This window comes from Theropithecus gelada, chromosome 4, assembly GCF_003255815.1.
Source record: "Theropithecus gelada isolate Dixy chromosome 4, Tgel_1.0, whole genome shotgun sequence".
Taxonomy (NCBI): Eukaryota; Metazoa; Chordata; class Mammalia; order Primates; family Cercopithecidae; genus Theropithecus; species Theropithecus gelada.
In genome coordinates this window covers 135875208-135894668 of record NC_037671.1, presented here as the reverse complement: position 1 = coordinate 135894668, position 19461 = coordinate 135875208, and the positions used below count along the sequence as shown (strand labels likewise).

Sequence of the window (19461 nt, the reverse complement as noted above, 5' to 3'; positions counted from 1 at the left end):
CCACAGACACTCAATGCCAGCCTGTGAAAGCAGCCAGGAGGGAAGTTATACCCTGCAAAGTCACAGGGGCGGAGCTGCCCAAGGCCATGGGAACCCACCTTTTGCATCAGTGACCTGGATGTGAGACATGGAGTCAAAGGAGATCACTTTGGAGCTTTAAGATTTGACTGCCCTGGCTGGGCATGTGTGGATCAAGCCTGTAATCCCAGCACTTTGGGAGGTCGAGACAGGTGGATCACAAGGTCAGGAGATCGAGACCATCCTGGCTAACACAGTGAAACCCCATCTCTACTAAAAAATACAAAAAAATAGCCAGGCAAGGTGGCAGGCGCCTGTAGTCCCAGCTACTCTACTCGGAAGGCTGAGGCAGGAGAATGGCGTACACCCAGGAGGCGGAGTTTGCAGTGAGCTGAGATCGGGCCACCGAACTCCAGCCTGGGCAACAGAGCGAGACTCTGTCTCAAAAAAAAAAAAAAAAGATTTGACTGCCCTGCTGGATTTCAGACTTGCATGGGGTCTTTTGCCCCTTTGTTTTGGCCAATTTCTCCCATTTGGAATGGCTGTATTTACCCACCGCCTGTATCTGCATTGTATTCCGGAAGTAACTAACTTGCTTTTGATTTTACAGGCTCATAGATGGAAGAGACTTGCCTTGTCGCAGATGAGACTTTCGACTGTGGACTTCTGAGTTAATACTGAAATGAGTTATGATTCTGGGGGGCTGTTGGGAAGACATGATTAGTTTTGAAATGTGAGGACATGAGATCTGGGAGGGGTCAGGCATGGAATGACATGGTTTGGCTGTGTCCCCACCCAAATTTCACCTTGAATTGTAGCTCCCACAATTCCCACGTCATGGGAGGGACCCAGTGGGAGGTGATTGAAATCTTGAGGTTGGATCTTTCTCCTGATGTGCTCACGGTGGTAAACAAGGGGTTTCCCCTTTCACTTGGCTCTGACACACCAAGTGTATGAGACTCAGAAAGTGTAAAGCAGGGTAGGGAGGTTTTATGGGGAACATGGGGAAACACCTGACTCATGCTCCAAGTTAGAATTGTTTAACCAGATTATCACTGCAGTTGTTTCAAACAAGCACAAACAGGGCTGTGGCCACTAAGTGCAGGCTTTCAGCTGCTGGGCCCTGCAGGGAAGGGAAGTCAGGAGAAGGATCTCAATTTCTGCCTGACATGCAATTTGAAAACGTTTCCACTCTAAAACAGAAACATCTACAATCATCTCAATTAGGAAATTATTATTCAAGTAAAACATTTACTAAGACATGCAGTGAGTAACAGCTGTTTCGGTAGACCGGATGTTACCAAAGATGTTAGATATCCCTAGAGAACTTATACGTCATTTTCAAAATGCCTGTGTGAAGTACAAATACTATTCCTATTTTAGGAACCCAATACAACCATCACATAAATTTTGGAGCACTCATATTCTAAACTCTGGACACATTCTTGACTAATTTCTGAGGTAGAGGTGCCAAACTCATTTTTAAACATGACTGAAACTGGCATAAAAACAGATACATAGACCAATGGAACAGGATAGAGAACCCAGAAATAAATCTAGACATTTACAGCCAACTCATTTTCCACAAAGGTGCCAGGAATATTCAATGGGGAAAGGACAATCTCTGAAAAAACCAGTGCTGCGAAAACTGGGGATCTATATGCAGAAGAGTGAAACTAAACCCCCACCTCTCACTCTATACAAAAATTCAGTCCGAATGGATTTAAGACTAAAATATAAGACCTAAAACTATGAAACTACTGAAAGAAAACATGGGTAAACACTTCAAGACACTGGTCTGGGCAAAGACTTTTTGAGGGTAAGGCCTCAAAAGCACAGGTGACAAAAACAAAAATTCACAAATGGAATTACATCAAGCTAAAAAGCTTCCGAACAGCAAAGGAAGCAATCAACAAAGAACCCACAGAATGGGAGAAAATATTTGCAAACGACCCACCACGATGGCTTACGCCTGTAATCCCAACACTTTGGGAGGCCAAGGCGGGTGGATCACTTGAGGTCAGGAGTTTGAGACCAGCCTCGTCAACATGGTAAAACCCCATCTCTACTAAAAATACAAAAATTAGCCAGGTGTGGTGGCACACGCCTATAGTCCCAGCTACTAGGGAGGCTGAGGCAGGCTTGAACCTGGGAGGCAGAGGTTGCAGTGAGCTGAAATTGTGCCACTGCACTCCAACCCGGGTGACAGAGTGAGACCCCGTCTCAAAAACAAACACACAAAAGCAAACAAAAAAACCCTACCCACCTGACAAGGGCTTAACAATCAGAATACATACGGAGCTCAACAAATCAACAGCAAAAACACACAACACAACAAACCAAGTAATCTGATTTTTACATAAGCAAAAGATCTGAATAGACCTTTTATTTTATTTTAATTTTATTTTTTGAGATGGAGTTTCGCTCTTGTTACCCAGGCTGGAGTGCAGTGGCATGATCTCAGCTCACTGCAACCTCTGCCTCCGGGTTCAAGCACTTCTCCTGCCTCAGCCTGCCTAGTAGCTGGGATTACAGGCGACCACCACCACACCCAGCCAATTTTTTGTATTTTTAGTAGAGATAGGGTTTCACTATGTTGGCCAGACTGGTCTCAAAACTCCTGACCTCAGGCGATACACCCGCCTCAGCCTCCCAAAATGCTTGGATTACAGGCATGAGCCACCATGGCTGGCTAAATAGACATTTGTCAAAAGAAGACATACTAGTGGCCAACACGTAATGAAAAATGTTCTGGATAAGCAGAAACTGATTATGAAAAAAAAAAAGAAAGAAAATGCCTTACATCACTAATCATCAGTAAAATGCAATCAAAACCACGAGATATCTCCTCACCCCAGTTAGAATGGCTATAATCAAAAGAACAGAAAATAAAGAGATGCTGGCCAGAATGTGGAGAAAGTGGAATGCTCCTACACTGTTGGAGAAATGTAAATTAGTACAGTCACCACATAAAACAGTATGGAGATTCCTCAAAAAACTAAAAATAGAACTACCATATGATGCAGCAATTCCACTGCTGGGTATCTATCCAAAGGAAAGGAGATTGGTGTATCAAAGAGCTAGCTGCACTCCCATGTTTACTGCAGCAATATTCACAATGACCAAATATGGAATCAACCTAAGTGTCCTTCAACAGATGAATGGATAAAGAAAATGTGGTATATACATGACGGAATATCATTCAGTCATAATCAAACGAAATCCTATCATCTGCAGCGACACGGATGAAACTGAAGGACACTATGTTAAGGGAGTTATTTCACTTAACAGAAAGACAAATATTGCATGTTCTCACTCAGACATGGGAGCTAAAAAATTAATCTCATGGAGGTAGTCAGTAGAATGGTAATTACCAGAGGCTGGCAAGGGTACGGGACAGAGCAGAGGGCAGCAGATTGGTTAGCAAATACATAAATACAGTTAAGACAGAAGGAATAAGTTCTAGTGTTTGATAGCACAGTAGGGTGACTACAGTTAACACTAATTTATTGTATATTCCAAAATAGCTAGAGATTTGGAATGTTCCCAACACAAAGAAATGATAAATATCTGAGGTGATGGATATCCCAGCTACCCTGATTTGCTCATTACACATTGTATGCATGTATCAAATTATCACAGGGAACCCATAATGATGCATAACTATTATGTATCAATTCAAAATCAGTGAAACTGAAACATGAATCTTCAACCAACATCACTATTGTTATCAATATTTTATTCAAACAAGCTTTTATATGGTCCAGAGCTATGTAAACAGTGAGTAGTCTATTTTTTCTGTTTGAGATGGAGTCTCGCTCATGCAGTGGTGTGATCATGGCTCACTGAAGTGTTGAACTCCTGGGCTCAAGGTATCCTCCCACCTTGGCCTCCCAAAGCACTGAGATTACAGATGTGAGCCACCGCACCCAGCCTAGGTGAGTGGTCTTAAATTCAGATATAATAAACCTACAAAATCACTCCTACCCCTGTAAGCCCCCCAAATCAAAACTGATTGGTGAAAACCTGCCTAGAAGGGCAAGCTCCAAAAGATCTGAGCTTTTGTTCTAGGAAGGACTTCAAACAACAGCATTGATTATTTCCTGCATTGGACCAAACAGCAGTGGAAGGAATAGAATACAGGAGATCTCTTCCTCTCCAGTTTTCCTTTAAGAAAGTGCACAGAATTTCAAGGATCTACAAAAGCAGCATAACTTAATCAATCTGTAAATTAGCCTAAGAAAAAACCATTGTGACTAGTAGAAGATCCAGTTTTGTGCACTGATGAAAGCAGTGGTTCTCAATCCTGGCTGCACATTACAATTATGGGGGATTGGGGAGGAGGAGTTACTTTTTTAAATATCCATACTCAAAATCCACTCCAGACCAATCAAATTGGTATTTAAGTTAAAATGCTGGGCATCAGCCATTTTTAAACACTGCCAGGTGATTCTAACAGCACCCACGTTTAAAAACCACTACAGTAAAGGTTAATCACTCGGGCAGAGGACAAGAACACATTTTGCAATCACGTTTTTCCCTTGGGTCCTCTTTCCTTCTTGAGCTTATGAATTCTGGAGGGTGTAGAAGCAAAATGTCACTTTCCTCTGCTTCAGTAAGACTAAGAACTTCCTTTATCACTGTATTAGTGTGTTTTCACGCTGTTGATAAAGACAGACCTGAGATTAGGTAATTTACAAGTAAAGAGGTTTATTGGACTTACAGTTCCACATGGCTGGGGAGGCTTCACAACCATGGCGGAAGGCAAGGAGCAGCAATTCACATCTTATATGATGGCAGCAGGCAAAAAGAGGGCTTGTGCAGGAAAACTCCCCCTTATAATAACCATCAGATCTCTATCACAGGAACAGCACGGGAAAGACCTGCTCCCATGATTCAGTTACCTCCCATTAGGTCCCTCCAGCAACACACGGGAATTGAGGATGAGATTTTGGTGGGGACACAGCCAAACTGTATCAACCACCAACAGAAAAGAAAGACTTTGCACCCTGAGACAAAACAAAAATGATAGATAAGAATCTAACTGTTTCTGATCTAAAAAACAATAAAACCTTGAATGTTTCCCGTAAACCTGGACTCCCTAAGAAATTTTATCCTTGGTTTTTGCTGTACTACGTCTGAAGATTTGCCACACCTTTGTGAATATAATAATTACGTGAGGCAGTTACTGTTTTTCCACCATGAACAGTCTAATGCAAACTCAGAAACCTTGGTGGTTTTTAATTTTTTCCTTCAAATACTTACGTTTTTTATTTGGCAAGCCAGTCATTCTCTTGCTCTCTTTGCAGGTAAACTTTTCCTTTTCTAAATGCTTCTGTCTCTGAGTGTTTCTTCAACAAGGGTAAAGATTCACAGAGTGCCTGGACACAGAACTGGATACTCTGCTCCTGGGGGCAGAGTTCACTGCAAGTGACAAGGGAAAGGGCTAAGAAATGAGAACCTGCTCTGTCAGCCCAAGGGTCTTTGGAACTGTAATCCAAGATCTAGTTTGACCATAAATAATATTCTCTTGGCTACACTGAATAAATCTCAAAAGTTGGTGTCAGACTCCTTTGTTGTAGGCTTCTTAAGCCTTCTTACCTATATTCACCTCAACTACATGGTTCCAAGTAATTTCTACAAAACTCTAAATCAAAAATTACCTCCGAGACATATACAAGCACTAGAAATGGACAAACAAAAACACACACCAAGGAGCCAAGAGTTTCGCTACTTTCCGTTTCTAAAACTGGGCAAAACCTAGTATAGTAAGAGCTACTGGCTCTTCTGCTGACAGGAATCTTGTCATGGCAAATTTTACTTGAAATAGAAAAACATAAGCTTGGTGAAGGCAAGGATCTTATCTGCCTTCTCCTGTTACATTCCCAGGGCCCTGGTTACTGAACATGGTAAATGCTCAGTAAATATCTGTTAGATAACTGAAATGCATGGATTTGGAAAACTTTCTGGTCCACACAGATGAGAACTGTAATAATATCTCTTGCAAACTGGGACTCCTCTTAAGAGTTCACTCAAGTAGAAATCTCACCCTCTTAGGAGAAAGCTTTCTTTCTTGGTAAAAATCAAACAGTCCACAAACCTTGTCTAATATGCTCTTCCAAAAAAGTCTGCAATTTGGTGTGATTTTGTTTTTCCAGTTCTGATGCAGATGAACCAGGCCATCCATCCCAGGGCCTGCCAACTTGCATCCCATTCAGACATCCATTACAGACATCCATTACCAATATTTATGAAGCCTAGCACTTCTCTGGTACAGAGCAGACAGTGGAAATTCTCTTTTGATGATAACAGCTCATCAACAGAGTGGTGGGAGTAGGAGGGTAGAAGTAGCCACTTTCTGGATGGGAGCAATGTCATCAACCCAAAGGGAACCCCCTTCATAGGCTAACCAGCAACTCCTGAGGCAAGGCCCAATAAGGGCAATGGCATCTACTCAAGTCAAACAGGTTTCCTCTGGAATTGGGACCAGAGATACACAGAGGATGGGCCAGGAATGCAGAAAACAAGTGGTCCCAAGGAGGGGCAGAACTGCTGTGAGAGAGGCAGAGAGCAGCCCATTTATAGTTCTCTGACCATACACCTTCTGGTTCCAAGGTGGTCAGAAGGATCTCTGTTTGTAAATGAATGAGCACAAAACACAGAACCATTCATTTGGCAGAAAACTGAGATCAAAGCTGTACCTGCTACTGCAAGGACAAAAAAGAAAGTTAATTAATACTTAGTCTACAGAGCCTCACATGCAGTAAGCCCTCAAGCACTTGTTCAATGACTAAACAAAAATTGCAAGCAGAGATAACAAAACTTTGAGGTAGTTGCCGGACACAACCTTTCTTTGAGTTCACTTATTCAGTACATGGGTGCTACTGACATGATCATAATGGGCCTAAAGTCTGAGATAGTACTTTAAAAGTATGTGTTTCTCTATTCTCTTCCTAAAACTGCTCTCTTCTGGAAAAACTTAAGGAAAAAAATCTAAGACAAAAAACACAAACACAACGAAATATTAAAAACAAAATTACCATAAGATCCAGCAATTCCACTTATGGGTATATATCTCAAAAGACCTGAAAACAAGATCTCTAAGAGAAAGTTGTACACCCATGTTCACAGCAGCGTATTAACAACAGCCAAAATGTATAAGCAACACAAATGTCCATTGACAGATGAATAAACAAAATGTAGTATGTATATACAATGGTATATCATACAGACTTAAAAAGGAAAGAAATTCTAACACATGCTACAATAAGGATGATCTTTGAAGACATTATGTTAAGTGAAAGAAGCTAGTAATGAAAGGACAAAAACTGTATGATCCCACTTACATGAAGTACTCTGAGTAGTCAAATTCATAGACAGACAAAGTAGAATGGTGGTTGCCAAGGCCTGGGATGGGGGCGTAGAATGGCAGTTATTGTTTAATGGCACAGAGTTTCAGTTTTGCAAGGTAAAAAATGTTCTGTGGATGAGTGGTAGTGATGGTTGTACAACAATGTGAATATACTCAATGCCACTGAACTGTACAATTTAAAATGTTACAAGGTACATTTTCCATTAAGTATATCTTATCAAAATTAAATAATTTTTATTGGAAAAGCATCATATAATCTCAACAAGTTGTTCTGAGCTGACCGGGCGCAATGGCTCACACCCGTGATCCCAGCACTTTGGGAGGCCGAGGCAGGCAGATCACGGGGTCAGGAGTTCAAGATCAGCCTGACCAACATGGTGAAACCCGTGTTCACTAAAAATACAAAAATTAGCTGGGCGTGGTGGTGCACACCTGTAATCCCAGCTACTCGGGAGGCTAGGGCAGGAGAAGCGCTTGAACCCAGGAGCCGGAGGTTGCAATAAGCCAAGATCGTGCCATTGCACTCCAGCCTGGGCGACAGAGCAAGACTCTGTCTTTTAAAAAAAAAAAAAAAAAAGTTATTCTGAGCTAAAAGCCAGCCCCTGTCATCTAACTTCAAAACATTCCTCCAGGCCACCCATTAACTAAATCATAACCAAATGTATCAAAGGCAAGCTGCAATAAATTTACAGAATCTACTAAACACATTCTGCAATTAAAAATCCAAGCAAAGGAAGACATAAGAGCAATATACAAGAATAGTCACAGGGTGGGGGTATGGTGGCTCACACCTGTAATCCTAGCATTTGGGAGGCTGAGGCGGAAGGATTGCTTGAAGCCAGGAGTTTAAAACCAGCCTGGGCAACAAAATGAGACCCTGTCTCTGAAAAAAAAAAAAAAAAAAGCCAGGTAAGGTGGCATGCAACTGTAGTCCCAGCTGCTCAAGAAACTGAGTAGCTGGGATTACAGGTGTGAGCTGTCATGTCCTGCTCTTAGTTCAGTTTTTAGCTCTTTTGAGAATCTCTATTTTGCAGGTACCTGTGTGTGGCAGGCACGCTCTAAGGTGACCCCCAGTGAGTCACATCCGTGTTCTAGCCTCTACCCTTGAGTTTGGGTGGAACTCATACCTTGCTTCTAGACACTAGAATACGGCAAAGGTGATGGGATGTTATTCCCATAATGACATAACGTCATACAACACTCATTTAGAGATTCTCCTGCTTGCTTTGAAGAAACTGCCATGTTGCGAGAGGCATCTGTGAGAGGGCCACATGACAAGAACTGTGGGAGGCCTCCCAAAGTTGAGCGGTGCCCAGCTGAGAGTCAGCAAGAAACACGGACCTCAGTCTACAAGAGTAAGGTCCTGTACGGAAGCAGCCCCCGTGAGATGGTAAATGTCTGTTGTTTTAAGGTGTTCAATTTGTGGTAATGTGTTACCCAGCAATAGAACACTTGGGTATTAATTTCTTAGGTATCAGCAGACACTTACCTAAGAACTGAACGCTAACTCTTAGAATTGCACTAGGTCTTTTCCTTCCAATATGGAACTTTAACAATGCCTATGATCTCCTAGGACCATTCACATTTTGGTTTGTGGAACCACAGTGAATTTCCCAGTGTGGATTTTGAGATTTTCTGCCATGTTCTTATCATCCTTCTCTTCCTGAGCTGCATCTTCTACCCTGTAACAGTAAATGCAGAAGGTGGAATTCCAACTCTAGCAAGCCTCCTAGCTGCCAAGTAACTGCTACTGCCTAGATTCCAACAACCTGAGAAAAAGCAGTAAGTGAAGCAGAAGTAATTTCCAAGTTCTAAGGGAAAAGTACACCATACAAAGAGCAAAAGGGCTGGGCACAGTGGCTCATGCCTGCAATCTCAACACTTTGGGAGGCTGAGGTGCGCGGATCACTTGAGATCAGGAGTTTGAGATCAGCCTGGGTAACATGTGAAACCCCCCTCTACTAAAAATACAAAAATTAGCTGGGCATGGTGGCGCACGCCTGTAATCCCAGCTACTCAGGAGGCTGAGGCAGAAGAATCACTTGAACCAGGGAGGCAGATGTTGCAGTGAGCTCTGAGATCACGCAATTGCCTCCAGCCTGAGCGACAGAGTGAGTGAGACACTGTCCCCCACCCCCAATAAATAAATAAAAATAAAAAGAGCAAGAGGGTTTTTACCATTAACGTCACCGCCCTCTCCAAAGCTATTAGGTCATGACGTGAACCAAGACTGTAGCAGGCATATAAGGTGAATGGGCCATGGTCAAGAAAGACGCTGTATTTTACTTAAGACAAAACAATGGCAAATTTATAGAAATTAAGTAAGAGAAAGCAAGCCTACTCCAATCAGGTAGAAATGAGAAGTTATTCAGCATAAAACTGGAGGAAGTAAACAAAATTGCATCAATTCTAGTCATTTTTCAAAGGATCACCTGCACCAATTCTGCCATATACATATGAAGTATCCTTTCTGATCCTTGACTTCTAGGTCACCAAGTCACCTTCTAATTGGTCTCCCAGGTACTTCAGACTCAGGAAAGAGAAAGCCTGGATGGGTGACACAAGTATTCCAATCATTGGAAAAGGCTGTGCCTCACTGTAAATTACACTTGCAGAGCGGTTTACAGTAACTGTGATATGATTACCACCCAGACCTGGTGAAGAGCTAATCTTGAGCAAGGCTCAGACCCAGCCTCTGTTCCTAAGGTAGGCAAAGGACCTCGAAAGACCCCATCGACAGCCCTACTACTAATCTAGTAACACTGAAACAGCTCTTAAAATTAGAACACAGTGTCTCCAAATCCCATTTGAACAGAGAATATTACCATATAAAAATAACTTCTTTTTAAAATGTCTGTAAAGATAGTATCATCTCCATAATTGAATGAAATAACTGTATTTCACTGAATCTAAGCCACTGATTGTAAAACACATTATTTTATATATACATATGGAAAAAACTGTCAATTAAACTTTGTCACAATGTTAAATGATTACTTTCAAAACATGTCCTGATTTCAGAGATGTTAACAGTATGGGGGCAAAAAGCGCAACTTAGAGTCAATGAAATGCAGTACTAAAAAAATATATTCTTCAGGTAATTATTCAAATAAGTTATTAAACATTAAGTACATTAAACTGACATGTAATCATTTACCATTAGCACATTCTTAAAGCTATTTATAATTTTGGTTTCACTTTTCATTTGAAATGAAGAATGCGCTGTCACTTGTACTAATTTCTAGCAGACATTTTGCACAAACTTTAAAACTTATGGATTCCCAATTTGGAAATCATCTCATTTTCATTTCTAGAATCACAGATCAGGAGGCCAGATAAACAAGGCCTATGTTAAATGACAGAGTACAGGGCTAGGAGTCAAGGCTTGAAGCCAGGCCCCTTGGGCCCTGTTCTGTGTTCTCGTCATTGAAATGAGAAATCCAATGAGTCATTAGCATTCTTTGATCCAACCCTATAGATAAGGTAAAGCAATTAATAAGTCTTTCTCCATTTCTCTTTTATGAAACTATTCTCAACTTTCCTGGAAAAATATTGATACCTGATAATTTGTTCAACCAATCAATTCAACTCCTACATGGTCTCATTCTATGAAAACAATACCCACCTTCTCAAAAACAAATGCCTTCTTTGCATGCTCTGAGGGGTGGAGACCATAAAATACTTCCTGATCAGTCACACGTGAAATACTAGCCTTATAACAAGATCCTACTGCATGTGTATGAGACCATTCGGTTACTTATGGAAGACTCTGGGAATTACAGAACATTTCAAAACTTTTTAGCATTTGCTACAATTTGGACCTAAAAATTTTAATCCCCAAAGCATGGTGAAAATCTGCTAATGCTCTGCTCTGAATGACCTCCTTAGAAGTGGCAATTATTCAAAGATGTCAGTGAGTAATCCATCTTCTCTAAGTGTTAGTCCCTTTTGTCCTGGTTTCTGGCAAGTGCTTCATATGGAACTGCCAGTATTAACAGGAGAGGACTCAAACACCAGTGCATTTGATGGATATTGGTTATAGATTTCAGCTGTGGGCTCCATCGAACTACTTCTAGATGTCTCTATTACAGAATGCCTCATTGTATCATCCGTTTCAATCATTTCAAAATCCATTTCATTCCATTTTTCTGCATCCTCCTCTTCATTCTCTTCCTCATATTCATTTAGCCCAGAGCTAGAAAGCAAAGCTTTCTGGTCCTCACTCTTTCTGTTTTCTTTTCGCTGGTGATCAAGAGGTGAAGTGGCTAATTTATATAGCACAGGAAATAAAACACCAGTGGCTATTGATGCTCCCAAAGAGGTATACAGAACTACAGGCAAATCAGGGTATTTTCCTTGAAGAATTCCAATGACTGCAGGAATAGCCATTTCTCCCAGGGCAGCACCAACTACAAAAAACGCTGCAGATTTCCCATGGATGGTCGTGTACTGCTCAATCCAAGAAATACCACTGGGAAACGTGGTTGCCATTGAAGCCCCATACACTGCAGTTGCTATCCAGAGACAAATTGGCTTCTTGTCAAAAAGCACCAGAAATAAAGATGAAGTCAGGCTGCCAATGTTGCTCAACACAATCATGGTTCCAGGCTGTAAACAGGTAGCAAAAAAGATTGCCAGGCCCCTGCAGACTGCAAATGTCCCCCAGAAGATGGAGTTCAACCCAGCGGCTTCACTTTCTTTCATGCCAGCATGGGTGGTTGCAAATGAGAAAACATAAGAGCCATATGTTACCTCGGCTCCAACATAAAAAAAGAAGAACAGAAAAAGGAGACAAAGAAGGGCGTTGTGATATTTTGCTCTTCGAGATGTCTGAGCAGATGCTCTTGTTTTTTCCTGCTTTGAGCTATTCTTGAAAAACAGACCAAACAAAATGACAGAAACTAAGAACATGTAAGTACCAATAACAGCATAAGCCCACAGTAAATTCATATCATTAGGTACTCCAAACAGAGCTTCTGAGTCAGCCTCAGATGATCGGTTGAGTGCAGGATGATGAAAGTCAGCCTCTGTGCAGTTTTCAGCAGACGCTGTCGGACCCAATGCCAGTTTCGCTAGCAGTGGAGCCAAAAAGGCACCCAAGGCAAAAGAGAAGTGTAAGGCCTGCATATGTGGGGCTCCTTTGTCCCCCCAAAGAGCCAAGATAAGGACGTTACCACCTATCAATGAAAGACGGAAAAAACTATTTAAGTTAGACACAGTAACTTATCTTTAAAAAAAAAAAAAGTTCACTTATCAGAAAGGAGTGAGTCTATTTTACACAGCACAAGCATATAATATTCTAATTATCAAACACTGCAACTAAATCAATTCTGAGTAAGGAACTCTAACCCACTACCATCGGACAACTCTAGGCATTATAACATCACATACTCACAAATCGAATTCTACAGTCTAGTAGACTACTACCTCCTAGAGCCAAGCACACTAGAGGCTTTTTATAATAAAGTTCTAACATCAGACTGGGGAAGAAATACTCACATATTTATTAATATTTTAAATATACATTTAAAAGGCAAAATTTTCTCATCAGCTAGTAGCCAGATTACCAAAGCTTTCTGTACTTGCTCTTGGGAGCCACTTGAGGAAAATTACTTACGTATGTAACAGATGCAAAACGCACGTCCAGGAACCTGAATACGCCAAGATTCTAGTGTGCCCATTAGAGGAAACAAGGATACCGTTTAGCATCTGACTTTATACTATCTAAATATCTAGAAGGAGAAAGGCAAGAAGCAGCACATCTTGGGCTATCTTCTTTTTTTTAACAGATATTTTCAGATAAATAAATAATTTTACCCTATAATTTCATAACCACATTAAGCCTGAAGTAAAACAAAATATTTCCCCAACAGATCACATAACAGCAGAGCAGGGAAGGGAGGGATAGAAAGCTGGTTTTAGGGAGTAAACAAATGTCACCTATGTTATTTAGCAGGTTTTTTGTTTGTTTGTTTGTTTGTTTTCAGACCCAGGCTGGAGTGCAATGGCATGATCTTGGCTCTCCACAACCTCCATCTCTTGGGTTCAAGCAATTCTCTGGCCTCAGCCTCCCGAGTAGCTGGGATTACAGGCACGCACCACCACGCCTGGCTAATTTTGTATTTTTAGTAGAGATGTGGTTTCTCCATGTTGGTCAGGCTGGTCTTGAACTCCTGACCTCAGGTGATCTGCCCACCACAGCCTCCCAAAGTGCTAGGATTACAGGCCTGAACCACCTGGCAGTTATTTAGTAGGTTTTAAAAGACATGACGATAGGGGAAAGAATCTACTGCAGGAGGACGGGAACTTTGGGGACACAAAAGAAAAAGAGCCTAGCCCACACCATGGATCTCTCTTGGCTTGGAAGTCAGGGTACATGTCCAGTTGGATTGCTGCTTCTATGCTTTCACAGCCAAATAACAGTTCCAAACTTGGTTTAACCTATTAAACCACCAATTCCTCCCATACTAGCATGATAAAGTTCTACCCAAGATGAAAGCCTATTCACCTGCACTGTAATTACCCACATAGGGGCCCTTCCCTGTTTGGGCACTGTAAATCAACTATCGCTCATAGAACAAAATTCTTTAAGTTCATTTCAGAGTTGGCTGCTCAGAAACAGTCCCCTTAATTGGTAAGAAGAGCTGCTAGAAGGGTGATTCATTCTGAGTGACTCATGACCAACTCAGTAGGTATGTGTCATTTTAGGGGGCATTGCAAGTGATAGCTGAATATCATCTGCTGTACTTCTTCTAGCAGAAAGTCCCTACTCCCAGAGATGACGCTGTAAGAGCTCACTAACCTGTATCCAGAATGCCAATTGAAGTACCAAAGACACACATCATGACAGTGAGTAACACTGCTGTCTTGCAAAAAGGAACAAGATAAAGACCAACTGTGGTAGCCAACATTGAGATTCCTGGGAAGGTAAAAAGTCAGCTATAAAAAATAATATCCATGCAGTCATGGATCAAGTCAACATCATAAATGTCCAAACATGCAAAATCAGGTCAAATTTAAATTAGGTAATGAGTAGATCAGAGTTTTTGCTTCTAAAAGTGGTTATTTCATTTGAATCTTTTATAATCTTTATGGATTATGAAATCTAAATAATTATAACACAAATACATTTCCAGCACTGCTAGTAATCAAACTGTAAATTATACCATAAGGCCAAGTTTTATACCAAAAGAGAGAAGCCAAAATTAATTTAAATGACTCACATTTAAGAACCTATCAGGAATTTTTAGACATGAAGAAAAAAATTAAAAAGACAAAAATAAAATGCAATTACTACAGTAGTTTGTAGTAAAATTTACTAAATAAATTAGTTTGGGAAGTAGAGAGGAAAATACAAGAAATATGTTCTTTCAACCCACTTTGGAAATAAGAGGGATTATTTATTAATTACAATAACAAATTATTATTCTTGCCTCCAAAGAATTTTATCATATTAATCTAAATTTTCTCTAAATATTCCAATTTATTCAAAAAAGGTATATGTTAAAAGCTTTGCCAGGCCAGGTGTGGTGGCTCACACCTGTAATCCCAACACTTTGGGAGGCTGATCCTTTGAGCTCAGGAGTTCCAGACCAACCTGGGCAACAAGGTGAAACCCTGGCTCTACTAAAAATACAAAAACTAGCCAGGCATGGTGGCATGCACCTGTGGTGCCAGTTCACTGGGAGGCTGAGATGGGAGACTTGCTTGAGCCCAGGAGGAGGAGGTTGCAGTGAGCAGAGATCGCACCACTGCATTTCAGCCTGGGCAACAGAGGAAGAGGAGACCCTGTCTCAAAAAAAAAAAGAAGCTTTGCCATCTAATTCCAGGGTGAGACAGAGCACTCTGGGGTTGTCCAACGACAACATGGGGCAGCAGGGACAAAAACATAGCCTACATCAGTCCACCCAACCCCTCCTCCCCTCTTCATTCCCAATCCAGCGTGTAGCCTGGGCAGGTTCAAGGAGCTCATTCTAATCTGCGGTGACCCCAGGAAATCTGCGCTAAACCCTGATAAGCAGAGTTTTTTGGACAATCAGTGTGTGATCCAGGAGTGGTATCTAAATTACAGTGGTTGGGAAGGCTAAGGATTGCTAACACATTCTAGAGCTAATCGAAATTTCCAGAGGGCCCCAGCACAGATTCCCTCTGTCAAGGTGAAAGCAGGTACCAGGGAAACTCAACTGCCATTGAGAACACCTAAACACTACCCATTTCAGTTGCCAACCATTCTGCATGCTAGTATTTTCATATTTTCAAGGACAACTTGTAAATTCCCCGACAGTCATAAAGAAGCTAAAATTAGCATTTACTTACCCAAAAGTAAAAAGTAATTCATGACATCAACAAGCAATCCACCAATCACAGAGCCACTCAAATATCCAAAGGCACGACCCACAAAAATGAAAGACAGGCTACTGATATTTCGGTTCACGTTTGTTGCCAAATCTTGAAACGTGGGTCCCACGATAGCAACACTCAATCCCTAAAATTTAAAAAGACAAAAGTTTTTACTTATTAAAATAATGTCTGACTATGTGGTAGTTTCTTCCACTATAAAAAAAGGAGTGGAGGGTCTGGGATTTAAAATGTGATATAGGGAATTAGACTACTGTTTTTTCAGTTTTGACTAAAACTCTTTTTTTTTTTTAAGTTTTGACACCTCTCAATTTTTAAAAAATTTTTTTTTGTTGCAATCCTGTTTCCTTTCTGAACAATACCTTTAAAATACTACTCTGTATTAATAAAATGTATTAAAACTATTCTTGAAATGGTTTTGTATATTTTGAAATACACTACATGCACAAATAAGAATTTGGGTGTTAAAAATTTAAATTGGCTGGGCACGGTGGCTCATGCCTGTAATCTCAGCATTTTGGGAGGCCGAGGCAGGCGGATCACTAGGTCAGAAGTTTGAGACCAGCGTGGCTAACACAGTGAAACCCCATCTCTACTAAAAATACAAAAATTAGCTGGGCATGGTGGTGGGTGCCTGTAGTCCAGCTACTTGGGAGGCTGAGGCAGGAGAATCGCTTGAACATGGGAGGCAGAGGTTGCAGTGAGCCGAGACTGCAGCACTGCACTCCAGCCTGGGCAACAGAGCAAGACTCTTGTCTCGAAAAAAAAAATCATAATTAATTAAATTAAGTCAGGCATGGTTGCTTACGCCTGTAATCCCAGCAATTTGGGAGGGAGAGGTGGCAGGATTGCTTGAGCTCAGGATTTTGAGATCAACCTAAGCAACCATCTCTACAAAAATAAAAATAAAAAAATCAGTCAGGCGTGGTGCCACATGCCTGTAGTCCCAGCTACTAGGGAGGCTGAGATGGAAGGATCGCTTAAGCCCTGAGGCTGAGACTATAGTTGAGTTCTGACTGAGCCACTGGAAAACATCAAAACATTGATCAAAACATCAAAATATGATTCCTGTTTTTTATGTTGTTAAACAGCAATACTTCTGGATGCACATGGGGTTCTTCCCCTGAACTACACATATAAAACATACAGGAGATAAACAATTTAAATGTTTCTAAATCCACACTTTTCTTCCAAGCCATCAGAATTACAGTCAGTAAAGGTTGCTTAGAAAATATTACACGCCCAAATATAGAATGACTCTAACAATAAAACTTCACTCAAAGACAATGCAGTGTCAGCAAGAACTAAGGCTTACAGTTGACTTTCAGAGGAAATTCACTGGACACTTAGAGAAAAAAATGTTTCCAATCAGTCTACATTTCCAGAATAACTGATTCTAATTGCCCTGCTCTGCTCTAAATGCATGGGGTGCGCCCCTGCCCAACCCATAACAGTCCAAGACTAAGGACCAACGTGGGCCCAGGTGCACAGCAAGCACCTAGTACTTCGAGAGAAGCCTGAGCACAGAATCTAATCAAATTAATGTTTTCAAAGGATTTACAACAGGACCTGACAGTCAGTGACAACTCACCAAAAGTCCGAAGTGATTTCTTTCTTCACCCCTCCCCACCGCCCCCAATCAAAATACTCTAAGAAACCATTGTAGCTCAGAGTCCCTGAGATGGTTAGTGACCACAACAGACTCTTGGGAGGACTCACCCTCTCAACTCCCCCAGGATCATAATTATCAAGTGATAAGGAGGTTTCCAAAAAGTGAATTGAGCGGTGGCCCAGGCATTTGGCAAAAGGCGCTTCTAGGCTTGCCCTTTGCTCCAAGAAAAACATTTAAGAATCTCAAGGTTGGTTTTATTAACAAATAGGACTGCGGGCAGAGTAAGACACGTATTTCTGGTTCTATCACTTAACCAGCTGTGTGATCCAGAAAGTCACTTTCCCCTCCGGGCCTAGTTCCTTATCTGCAAAATTAAGCGGTTGGCTGAATTTGGTTAGACTACCAGGAAGAAATTCCAGAAAAGTAGTTTTTCTGTGTAATAATTTGGGGGTTGAGTGGGTGGGTGCGCAGAGCAGCGGCCAAAGACCTGGGCAACCCTTCTTGCAACCTTCCCATTCCACCAAGGAGCCGTATGAAGGCTTGCTGGGCAGGGCGCAGTGGCTCACGCCTGTAATACCAGTACTTTGGGAGGCAGAGGCGGGAGGATCACTTGAGGTCAGGAGTTCGAAACCAGCCTGGCCAATATGGCGAAACCCTGTCTCTACTAAAAATACAAAAATTAGCTGGGCTTAGTGGCAGCCTAAGCTGCGCCTGGGCAACAAAGCAAGACTCCGTCAAAAAAAAAAAAAAAAAAGCCTTGCTGGAGCTGAAAAACGTATTCAGAAAATCTATTTTGCACTTGACAATAACCCTCCAAGATTAGAATTGTGCCCAATTTCCAGATAATGAAACTGAGGTCCAGACAGATTAGGTAACACGCCTAAGGTCAGTTTTCAAGTGGCGAAGGCGAGACTCGAACGTCCCGGCCTGGGAGGGTTGCAAAACCGGCTCTCACCAGCCCCAGGAAGGAAGCAAACAGCATCAAGGTGGTGAACCATCGCAGCATGCTCCCGGTGGCACCGCTCTGCCGGGAGACCACCACCACCTCCGGCTCCGGCTCATTCTCCGCCGGGGCCTCCGCCTGCAGGAGCCGCTGCCCCGCAGCCGGGGGCCCGGCCCCACGGAGCTCCACTTCCAACTCCAGCTCGGCGGCTCCGGAGAAGTCGTCTTGCTGCCGCCGTGCTTCTCAGCGGAACCTCTGGAGCTCCGAGACGAGCACCGGCCCCGCCCCGAGGCACGGCTGTCCCTCCGGGCGCCACCTCCCAGCGGACCGCCCCGAGCCGGGGCAGAGAAAGCGAACTTCCGAACTCAGCAGGTGTTCGGATCAACGGACGCTAGCGCTCCAGCAAGCAGGCGCATGCGCGAGTCACGTGGCGGAAATGTGGCCTCTCGCCAACAGGGATCGCGCTTCAAGCCGGAAGTTGATATGGTTGCCTAAGAGACCGGACGTGGCTCTCTAGCCTAGGCATCATACTTAGCTGAGCCCACAGAGGCTGCCGGACTTGCGCCCCATGGCGGAGCGAGCTGAAGCTGCAGCCTGGGACCAGAGAATCAAGAGGTAAAAATGCGCCAAACCACTATGAGGAAAATGGGCCAAGAATTGCACCGTAGCTCCTCGCGCCGGCTCCCCGGTCTCCTGGGGAGGGGAGGGAGCCTGAAGATCTGGTCCTTATACAGCTTTCTGAAATCCCTGAGATCTGTCGATGAGTCGCTCATCTTTCACTCCACAAGTATTTGTTGAACGTCATTCTGTAAGTTATCACGTATATTATCTCAGTTAACCCTCATAACACCCCAAATTCCACGTTACCCCCGTTGTACAGATAGAAAGATTAAGTCATAGAAAATAATTAACAATTTGCCCAAGCTCAGTCATCGAATTAGTGGCCATATATAAACAGTGTAACAGTAGCTCAAGAAAGAAATCGAGATCCAAAGCTGTGGTTTCAAACACAATTCCTGAAATAATTCCAATTCCTGAAATAATTCCATCGTTGTAAAGAAGTGGAGCGTGGCATCGATTTGAGGAATTGTTTCCTTTTGCTCTTTAACAAAGCGGACCACAGCCTCAAAATGTTATATATTTTTCTTTGCCGTCCAT

The 19461-nt window shown here is 42.3% G+C and overlaps 1 protein-coding gene across 1 annotated transcript; it reads right to left on the bottom strand.

Moving 5' to 3' along the window:
• Nucleotides 1-9670: 9670 nt before the first annotated feature.
• On the bottom strand, nt 9671-18764 carry MFSD4B (major facilitator superfamily domain containing 4B). Its single transcript, XM_025383001.1, has 4 exons — nt 18316-18764; nt 15707-15875; nt 14193-14309; nt 9671-12567 (listed from the first exon to the last, which is right to left on the bottom strand). Exons 1-4 carry the CDS (start codon nt 18364-18366, stop codon nt 11363-11365), a joined length of 1542 nt encoding a protein of 513 aa, XP_025238786.1. The 5' UTR covers nt 18367-18764; the 3' UTR covers nt 9671-11362.
• Between the last annotated feature and the right edge of the window lie 697 nt (nt 18765-19461).